This window comes from Peromyscus californicus, unplaced genomic scaffold (assembly GCF_007827085.1).
Source record: "Peromyscus californicus insignis strain IS unplaced genomic scaffold, ASM782708v3 Scaffold_9__1_contigs__length_137607984, whole genome shotgun sequence".
NCBI classification, from domain to species: domain Eukaryota; kingdom Metazoa; phylum Chordata; class Mammalia; order Rodentia; family Cricetidae; genus Peromyscus; species Peromyscus californicus.
In genome coordinates, this window is record NW_026294617.1 from 68237159 (window position 1) to 68248058 (window position 10900).

Sequence of the window (10900 nt, forward strand, 5' to 3'; positions counted from 1 at the left end):
TAACGCTCAGCTTGCCAGTGCAGAATCCAGATGCCTTTTGTCAGGGCTGTCAGAACCCTGTCCAAGACTGGAGTCGTGTGAGGAGTCTTGTGACCTCAGTTTCTTCAAAAACAGAATTTTTCTTGTATTATGCTGTCTTGCCCCTACCAGATTTAGCGGATAGGGATGAGTTTACCTCAGATCATTCTTTACAACTTGCTATTGTTATTTATGTGTGGTTTGCTCTTGTGGTTGTACACTTTACTCATGAGACTCCTCTTAACCCTCAGAACTTGTCTAATGCTCTGAATAGAGTTGGCTATTCATGAAATTTTAGTCGACTTCATTTTTAGGATCCATTCTTCCACATCCCCTTGCTTTCACAATGGTAAACAAGTGGCACCCAGAATAGGGACCTGAAGGCAGCTATGAGATAAAAATGTTGGGACCCTAAAAAATAGGTGAGAATAGCGAGGCAGAAACCAAGGAAGCCTTTTCCTTATGTTGAGATTATGTATCATTTTTAAACAAAGGAGCAGCACAAGTATTAAAATCACTACTATTAGATTGCTTGCCGTTTGTTTATGATTATAATTCCTGGTTTCCAGAAGAAGGAACTTTAAATGAGGAAGTATGGGATAGGGTCCAAAAGAATATTGAAAAGGTTCAATTCTGGGTCAATTGGGCATTAATTCTGACTTATCAAAATGCTTAGGAAAGGTAAGGAGGATATTAAGAGAAAGAGATGAAGCCGGGCAGTGGTGGCGCACACCTTTAATCCCAGCACTCGGGAGGCAGAGGCAGGCGGATCTCTTGAGAGTTCGAGGCCAGCCTGGTCTACAAATCTAGTTCCAGGAAAGGCACAAAGCTACACAGAGAAACCCTGCCTCGAAAAACCAAAAAAAAAAAAAAAGAGAGAGAGATGGCTAATTTCTTGAACGACTATAAACTGGATGGTCAAACCTTAAAATTGGTAAGAAGATTTTCCCTGTTCAGGCAAAATGAAAAATAAAAACAGCACCTCTGGTAGCTGTGTCAATGACGACTCCTTCAGCTCCTCCTTTTTTTTGTTTATATTTGTTTTTGTATTTGTTTCACTGTGTAGCCCTGGCTATCCCAGAACTCTGTAGAGGAGGCTGGCCTCGGAATTCACAGAGATCCACCTGCCTGTGCCTCCCAGGTGCTGGGATTAAAGGCTGAGCTATCACCGTCTGGCCTCTCAGCTTCCGTACTGGAGCCTCCTTTGACTGAAAATGACTTTGAAGCGTGTGGTTAGGTATTTGATAATCCTATCTTAAATTCACTCCACTTCCAAATGAGAATTTGGAAGAGCTTATGGTAATGCTTAATTTACAGCCTCAGCAAGCTAGGGCATGAAATTTGTTTCCCAGTTCCTCCCTGGCCCCATGAGCTGCACTTGGTATTTCCTATGCACTAGCCAGTCTATTTAAAATTGTAGAAGGACAGTCAGCACCGGATAGTCTCATGTATTCCCTTGAGAGGCAAGAACTTTTATATGGATTTGGTCCTTGCTGTATTATACTACCCTTAAGTAATAGTCAGTTTTTAAGAGTGATACAGAACTCAATGGATTTTCAAATTTGATTTGCAGATTACTATGGAAGGATAGGAAGTCATTATCCAGCTATGGGATTTTCATACAGGAACTGAATTTGTGATTACAAAAATTATCCAACCTTCTCCCATTCCACAGGCAGATGGATACTTCTGTTCTTGATGGTTCATCTAAGGGTATAGGATAGACTCATGGTCCAGATACTCATCAATCTAGTAATATTTTCTGCTCCACCCAGCAGATGGAACTGGCTGTTTGGTTCATATATTATGGTTATCTCATAAACCTTAAACATCATTTCCAATTCTGCTCATGTCATAGGATTATTTCCAGCAATAGACTCCTACTCGTGTATACTCCACCCTCCCTGGTGTTATTGCAGGAAGAAATAAGCAAGCTGATGCATTCACCTGCCCTATTGTTTCTTCAGAAGAAAATTGGGAGCGGTATGCATCTGTCATTGCAGATGGTTCCACTGAAACATTTTGGATTCCTCTTCTGCTCCTCTGGCCCTGGCCATCAAAGACAAGGCAGAGAGAGGGCAAGGAGGCAGTGGAAGTCACCAGAAAGATAGCAGACCTCCAGCTAAAGGGCAGAAGGAGATGTTGACCATTTCGGAAGTTAATCTAGGGTTGAGTTGGGCCCTGTACACCAGGGGAGAACTTGTTCTAGGATACGCACAGAGCCCTGTGTCACCCGAGAATCTTTTCTGGTGACCTGTGCGTCGGCTGTGAGTGCCTCTGGGCATGTGTATTGATCTCATGCTCCTCCTCCTCCTCCTCCTTTGCTTCAGCTTGTAGATGGGTGGATTCAGGTCCTGTCATTTTCACGAATGACTCTGCTGTGACTGGACCGTGGGACTCTAGTAGACTCATTCATCTGAAGAAGGAGCTGCATTTAATTTTTCACTGGAATTTGAATCACTTCCCATTTGCACGGGACATTATAACATTTGTGTTCCTATTAAAGACAAAAATGGGCTTATGTTCTAAAAGATACCAGAACTATTAATTATATGGCTCTCTTTTTCAAGCTATTCTAGATTTTTCTGATCAATATAATAATGTAAACAGTAACTAAACATAGGTTATATCCCTGTTCTTAATGGCAAAGCATCACACACAGTACTTTTACTGTTATAATAATATTCAATAGCCGGGCGGTGGTGGCGCACGCCTTTAATCCCAGCACTTGGGAGGCAGAGGCTGGCGGATCTCTGTGAGTTCGAGGCCAGCCTGGTCTACAAAGCGAGTTCCAGGAAAGGCGCAAAACTACACAGAGAAACCCTGTCTCAAAAAACCAAAAAAAAAAAAAAAAAAATAATAATATTCAATATGCTTGCTTATAGTATACTCAGTATCAAATGACAGATTTATCTACAACATCTTAAAACCACTCTGGATTTCCTGCTATTAAAAAATAAAAACGGTGGTGGTGCATGCCTTTAATCCCAGCACTTGGAAGACAGAGGCATGTGGATTTCTGTGAGTTCAAGGCCAGCCTGGGCTACAAAAAAGTTAGAGGACAGCTAGGGAGGTTGTACAGAGAAACCATGTCTTGGAAAAAAAAAATTAAAATTAAAAAAATAAAAAGGGCTCAGCAGTGTGGCAGACGACTTTATTTCCAGCATTTGGTAGGCAGAGGCAGGTGGATCTCCAGGTTTAGAGGCCATCCTGGTCTACATAATAGTGAGTTCCAGCACAGCCAGGGCAGCACAGAGAAACTCTGTCTCAAAAAAAAAAATAAAATAAAAAGGAGGGCGATGTTAGAACACGGTCCAAGAATGGAGCTGTGTGAAGAGACTTCTAAGTGCTTGTGAGAAAACGTGGAGAGACCAACAGTCTTGTGACCTCAGTTTCTTAACAGAGAATTGTTTTTGTATTATGTTTTAATGCCCTCCCAGGTGTAGTGGATAGGAGTGAGTTTATTTCAGATTATTACAATTGGCTGTTGTTATTTGTTTATGTACCACGTGAAGCTTATCTGTCATGTGCAACTTGTCTAACACATGCTGCTTGTCCTTGTGATTGAACACTCATGTGACTCCTCTTAATCCTCAGAGTATAAACTGTCTGGTGCTCTGAATAGAGTTGGCTACTGCATGGGATTTAGTCTGCTTCATTTATCAGATCCATTCTAGGTCCCACTGCCCTAGAGATAAAGGCATACCTGTAATAGGAAACAGTGTAATGTTGCAATGCTAAGCGTTTTCTTTATCTTTTAGGACCAGTTTTTCTAGATAAAAGATGGTAATACAGATATTTAATCTCTTAAATGGGGGATATTTGGTTGGACTATCTAATTATTCCACGCACAATAATAGGGATTTTAGTATAACTAAGTACTCTTCTAAAAGTTCTGATAATGGGCCAGGTGGTGGTGGCGCATACCTTTAATCCCAGCACTCTGGAGGCAGAAGTTCAAGGCCCGCCTGGTCTACAGCGTGAATTTCAGCATAGCCATGGCTACACAGAGAAACTCTGTCTCGAGAGGGGAAGAGGGAAGGGCAAAAGTTCTGATAATGGAAACAATAGTTGTATAAAGATGAGAAAGGGAATACTTGATATTGCTTATCAAAGTTGACATTTCTTTATTTGTTTTTATTTTGTGTGCATTGATGTTTTGCTGGCATGTACATCTGTGTGAGGGTGCCAGGGCTTTTGGAACTTGAATTACAGACAGTTGTGAGCTGTCATGTAGGTCCTGGGAATTGAACCTGGGTCCTCTGGAAGAGAAGCCAGTGCTCCTAACCTCTGAACCATCTCTCTAGCACCCCAAAGTTGATACTATTGTATCTAGAACAATGCTGTCTATTGACAATGGTTTAGAAAATAACCTCTGGACAGCCAGGGCTTTACAAAGAAATCCTGTCTCCTTCCCCTCACCCCCCCCCCACCCCCCCAAAAAAAAGAAAGGGAAAAATAACCTGGCTTCATTTGACACATGGCACTCAAGAAAATCTTTTGTATCAGAGAAGACCCATTTATTTCTGGGCTCTTAAAAAGAAATTTCTATGACATAGGAGCGCTATACACAAATAACAGTGGAGAAATAGAATCCACTGCTCTGTAGAGTTTCTTTTTCTTTTCTTTTTTTTTTTTTTTTTTTGAGACAAGGTTTCTCTGTGTAGTTTTGGTGCCTGCCCTGGATCTCACTCTGTAGCCCAGGCTGGCCTCGAACTCACAGAGATCCACCTGCCTCTGCCTCCCGATTGCTGAGATTAAAGGCATGTGCCGCCACCACCCGGCTTGTTCGTTATTTTTTGATGAGGTTGCTCTATCTCATTGACTCTTACTCCAGGAGATAGACCATAGTGTTACTGTTTTGTTTTCCATGTTATAGATGAAGAAATGGAGGTTGTGAAAAGTTCTGGGGATATGACATGAGGTAAAATCTTAACCTCAGGCTTATGAGAATGTTAAAGTCCAATTTTATCAGCTAGAATAGTTCAGTGGAGTGTTTGACCTTGGTTCTAATTCCCTGCACCACCAATAAAATAGAAGTTTAGGAAAAGATGAGATATCTAGCTTATCTGTATGTGTTATCTACAATCCTCAGTGGTAAGGGAAAGACTAAACTGGAGCATGGGATTAATGGTGGGTTCTTCCATGTGGGCTCCTCATAGTGGACCCATGCCAAAATAAACTACAGTCTTAAACCATTGCCACAGGTAGGTACCTGTGGGCTGTGAGTACTAAAGAAGAATGTACAGTTCATAACAATAAAGGACTTTAGTGACTGGTTAGATATATGACCCAGCAGGTAAAAGTTTTTGCTGGGCATTTATGAGGACCTCAGTCTGGATTCTAGCATCTAGCATTCAGGCATTTCTGCACATAACCCCCCCTGTAACCCCAGTTCCCAGGAGGCAGGAACCAGAAGATCCTTTTGACTTTCATCTAGACCAGAAAGTCATTTCAGGTTCAAGGAGGTATCCTGCTTCAAAGGATATTTGGAGAGTGAGAGACACTAGATGCCCCCTCTGGCCTCCATTTGTGTACACGAGGTATATGTACTACACATGTATACATATATGCCACAAAAACACAAAATTTAAAGAGACTTACCAACTAAATTCTGATTATAATCGCTAATCAATACAATTTTACAATTTTGATAGGATCTTTATATAGCCTTGGCTGGCCTGGAACTTGCTATATAGACCAGACCTGCATACAAAGATCTGCCTGGTTTTGCCTCCTGAGTGCTGAAATTAAAGTGCATGTACTCTTTTGAGATTGTTTTATATGTATGAGTGTTTTGCATGTATGTATATGCATTGTATTGTGTGTGTGCCTGGTGTCCGAAGAGGTCAGAATAGGGCATTGGATCACCTGGAACTGGAGTTACAGACAGTTGTGCGTTATGTGGGTGATGGGAACTGAACCAAGGTCCTCAACAGTAGCAAAAACTGCTCTTAACCACGAGCCATCTCTCTAGCACCAGGCTTATGCTTAAAACAGATCCAAAGTTCCTCAGCTTTGAGTTACAGCTCTTTATACTAGAGTTGTAAAATGGCATAATAGATAAAGCTGTGTGATCTTGGATATAATTAGCTGTACAAAGACTCTGGATTTTCCCATATAAAGGGATACATAATGATAGATTCTCAAAGGATGTAAAGACTAGGTGAATATATGTGTTAGTTAGTAATGGAAGTTCTCATTGAGGCATGCTTCTTTTCTTGTCTTGAAACTTGCCAGATACAGGAAGGGTCAGCCTGAGCATCAGCACTCACATTGGTTGTCAGTTCTGGCAGGGTCGGAATAGCAGATTCCTGAAACTTGCTGTCTATTCAGATCTAGTCTCAACATTATTTATTCACCCACCATCTCATCCTTTATTCCTCCTTGGTTTCTTTGGTCCTAGAGTCCAATAAGTGCTCCTTTTATTCCTGCTGCTCCTGTCAAAACTGCCTTGCCTGCTGGCCCCCAGCCCCAGCCCCCACTCTCAGCTCAGCCCCAATCACAGAAGAGGAGATTCACAGAGGAGCTGCCTGATGAACGGGAATCCGGACTGCTTGGATACCAGGTTAAATAACTATCCAATTTCCTTTCTTTATCTTACCCTGCTGTGTTCTCCCTTTACGTAAGAGAATTTGCATCCATATCAACTGTCTTATGGGATAGGAGTTTTTGCTTCTGCAATCAGATTAGGTTAGGATTTTATTCTCGGGATTGCCATGGTTTTGTTTTTGAGGTCAGTGTGATAGAACAGCATAGAAGGAGACGGTCTCCTATGACTGACATTCAGGAGCTGTGTTAACATTTCATGCACTTTCCTATTTATGACAGCACTCTTGAAAGCCACTCATCAAAAAGACAGGGTTTCTCTGTGTAACAGCTTTGGGTGTCCTAGAACGTGCTGCCTCCTGTTGGTATTAAAGGCGTGCGCCACCACTTCCCTAGCCCAGTTCTTTGCACATTTTTATGGCGGTCAGAGGAATATTGGGGGAGTCGGCTTTCTCCTTCCATTATTTGAATTTAACCTGTGGGTTTTAATTTGCTGTTCTTTTTGCCCACTTTATTAAAAAAAAAAAAAAAAAAAAAGCTGGAGAGATGGCTCAGTGGTTATAAGAACACTGGCTGCTCTTCCACGGGTCCTGATTTCAGTTCCCAGCAACCACATGGTGCTCACAACCATCCATAATAAGATCTGATGCCCTCTTCTGGTGTGCAGGCATACATAATAAATAAATCTAAAAAAAGGACAGTTTCTCTCAGTTCTACCCTGTTCTCCCACCCTAGGAAAAGCCTGTCAAAAATGGAGTGCTAACACATTATGAACATAGCCATTAATAAGATGATTTAGGGGAGATATAGTTCAGCGGTAGAGCATATGTAGCATGTGCTGCACAAGGTCATGGGTGTAATCCCCAGTACCAGGAAAATGAGAATAGTTTTGTTGCTGTTTCATCAGAAGAGGGACCTTTTATGTTTTATCACAGTCCTCAAGGCATCTTCAGACCGAAACCTTTTGCATTTAATGTCGCTAGGTGTCCAGAAACCATTTGGATTTAGAGCAGTTGGTTAAACAATGAATTACACCTTACCCATGACTAAGTTCTGCAGAAACAAGAACCTCTACTTGACTAGTTACTCTCGCAAATCCCAGAGAACATGTAATGCCATTTAATTGATGGCCATTATCAGAAAGATGAGGCACTTGACAGTTACATTAAGGAGCTAAAGTCAATGCAGCAGTTGTAGATTTGCTAATGCTACTGTATTTTTCTGCTCATAGCATGGACCCATTCATATGACTAATTTAGGTACAGGCTTCTCCAGTCAGAATGAGATAGAAGGCGCAGGATCGAAGCCGGCAAGTTCCTCAGGCAAAGAGCGAGAGAGGGACAGGTAAGTTAATTGGATCAGAACAATTAATTGAAAACTGGATGATATAACCCCTTTCACTGTCTCAGGCCGTTATATGCTTTTGGGCATTTCCCTAAGGTTAGGCAGTAACAGAAATGTTAATACAAGCAAGCCATTTTTACTACTTTAGAATGATAGTCTTATACAATGGTGCGTGCCTGCAATTTCATCATTCAGTGGGTAAAGGCAGAGAAGTTTGAGGCATGCTTGGTTACATGAGACTCTGCCTCAAAAAAAAAAATAAAAAAGGGTGGAGCTAGAGAGATGGCTACTCAATGAGAGGATCTAGGTTCAGATCCCAACACCCGCCTGATAGCTTATAACCAACCATTGCTAATTTCAGTTTTGGGGGTCCATCACCCTTTCCTGGCCTCTGTGGGAACTGTAGGCACATGTAGGCAGCATACCCATACACATAAAAATAAAGAAAAATTTAAAGAAAAAGCACCCATGGATGGAGATACTTGGATCAGTGTGTAGTTTAGGATTTAATGCTTGAATTTTCCTTTCCTGTTGTGACATAGCAGCTTTCATAAAGGAGTAGACAGGTTTGGTAGATGGGTTTGAGGAGGGCAAGGGTAAAGACAAATGGTTACGATAGAGTTCACGTTTATCAGCAGTCTCGCTCATTTATATCAACAGTTGCTAATGTTAGTTTGACTGGATAATGTAAAAAATTGAATCTCTCTAAAAAGAAAATGTCTTGCTTTTAACAGGCAGTTGATGCCTCCACCAGCCTTTCCAGTGACTGGAATAAAAACAGAGTCTGATGAAAGGAATGGATCTGGGGCCTTGACAGGAAGCCATGGTGAGTAAAATGTGGCTGGGGGATGGGAGTGACTAAGTAGGGTGGTCGTAAGCTATTAGTTTTCTAACCTAATGGTCATTCAGATTTAATCCTACCTCTATAATCTACTGGCTAATAATATCTTTTTTTAATTTATAAGGACAGTATATAGCTTTATTTTTAACTATTCTGTGTCAGGAATAGAGTTGCTTGATTTATTTATTATTTTTATACATATCATCAGTGTTATTAAAATCCTATGAAATACAATGATTGTTGCTCATGTTGTCTGACTGGAGGTCATCTGATACAGATTTAGGGAAAGTTAACTTGTTTTTGTGTCGGGGGTGCTGAGCCCATCACCTAGTAGCATTCCGGAACTCTTCATCCTGGGCATGAGATCATTTGTGTTCCTTGCCTCCAGTTGATAAAAATGAGCAGGGGAAGAAATTAGTTTTTTCTTTTCTTCTTTTCTTTTAGCTCTTTAAGAGGTGAAATGTTAGTCCTCAGAGACTCACTTGCTAACTTTCCTTTTTTTTTTTCTTTCTTTTTTTTTTTTCTTTTTTTTCTTTTTTCTTTCTCTGTTTTCTTACATGGTTCTGGTGGATTCTCATTTGCTGGTGCTGGCTGTTTTTCGTGTGATCATCAACGTTTTGGGGTGACCCAAATTGACCCTGTGACTACAAAATGGTGTCCAACTAACCACTTACAATTAACATCTTTTTTTTAATTAACGAATTTATGGTGTTTTTTTTTCTTGGTGGGGAATGGGGTTGGGTTGTTCTCTCTTCTAGATTACCCAGCCAAGAAGATGAAAACGGCCGAGAAGGGACTGGGCTTAGTAGCTTACGCTGCAGACTCCTCTGATGAAGAGGAGGAACATGGAGGCCATAAAAATGCAAGTAGCTTTCCACAGGGCTGGAGTTTGGGCTATCAGTACCCTTCATCGCAGCCAAGAGCCAAGCAGCAGATGCCGTTCTGGATGGCCCCATAAGAAACAGTGGGCAGATGATGCTCGGTGACTCTTCTTAGCAATAATGCATGCACTTGATTAAACAAGACTCTGGGACCTGTTCTGGGGGCCGTCTTGGACCTTGAAGAAGTTAGGGACACAGTGTCCTCTGTCATAAAGGGACGCCATTCTTTTTAAAACCCTATTTCTGCAGTGGCATAATATCCGTTAAAACTCACTTAGAACCACAAATTTGCGTCAAGCTTTTTAACAGTTGATGAAATGTGCTTGTCCAGAGAAACATCAGGACTGAGTCATTGCCACATATGTCTGACCTGGTCTAGCCTTTTCCAAATGAATAGCCTCAACTATGTTGTAAAGAAAGTTTTATTTGTATTTTACTACTATTGGATCAATTTTGATAATAACTGGTTACAAACAAAGCCTTACTATTTATTAGTGGGAAATGGTTTTAAGACCCTTCCTTCCAGTACTTACATTGAATTCTAAGAGCTCCTCATCCCTCTTTCCATTTGGATTCTTTCTGTTTGGAAAATGCTGTTGTACTAATTTAAATGGTCAGGTGCACCTGGATCCGGAATAGGAAATGGTTATTTTCCCGTTGTTCTTCACTGGGATGATCCAGAGTTGGCACCTTTTGGCACACTTGTTCCAGGTGGCCATTGCTATTTTACTGCCCTCCTAAGCTCCTTGTTTTCAGCTGGGTCAAAGAAAACGTGACTAAAAGCTGGTCAGAGCTGTTCAGAACTCAGTACAGAAGTGAAACACAGTTATCTGTCTCTTTCTGAACCGCTTGCCGCAAAAATAGAGATTTGATAACTCCGGTGGGATGGTGGACTCCGACTGGAATTGCAACTTGTCCTTTTTCTTGGCATTGCAGGTTTTGCCAAAAGAACTTTTTTTGTATCAAATATTGATGTGTGGAAGTGAAGGAACTGGTTGCTGAGCTAGAAGTGGGTTAAATATGTGTGGAAGTGAAGGAATTGGTTGGTGGCTGGCTGAGCCAGGAGTGTCTGAGATACTGTCATTTTTGCACATTTTTGAATACTTTGGAGGCTGGCTTTGTACAAACTTATTCTCTGGTTTCCTCTGTGTTGTAAATAATTAGACCATAATTTCATTATAAATAAATGTATAAATATTCTGCTTGTCATTTCTTTTTCTTCTGCAGCTCATTCATACACTAATATCAATAAACTTTTTTAAGTTAT

The 10900-nt window shown here is 41.0% G+C and overlaps 1 protein-coding gene across 1 annotated transcript in view; it reads left to right on the top strand.

The window, feature by feature from the left end:
- Khdc4 (KH domain containing 4, pre-mRNA splicing factor) overlaps positions 1–10833 on the top strand; it is a 31923-nt gene extending 21090 nt beyond the window's left edge. Inside the window, exons 11-14 of the mRNA XM_052732278.1 lie at positions 6425–6586; positions 7799–7911; positions 8646–8737; positions 9511–10833. Coding sequence (XP_052588238.1) covers positions 6425–6586; positions 7799–7911; positions 8646–8737; positions 9511–9710 — 567 coding nt within the window. The 3' untranslated portion in view covers positions 9711–10833. The remainder of the gene's footprint in view (positions 1–6424; positions 6587–7798; positions 7912–8645; positions 8738–9510) is intronic.
- The last annotated feature ends 67 nt before the right edge of the window (positions 10834–10900 follow it).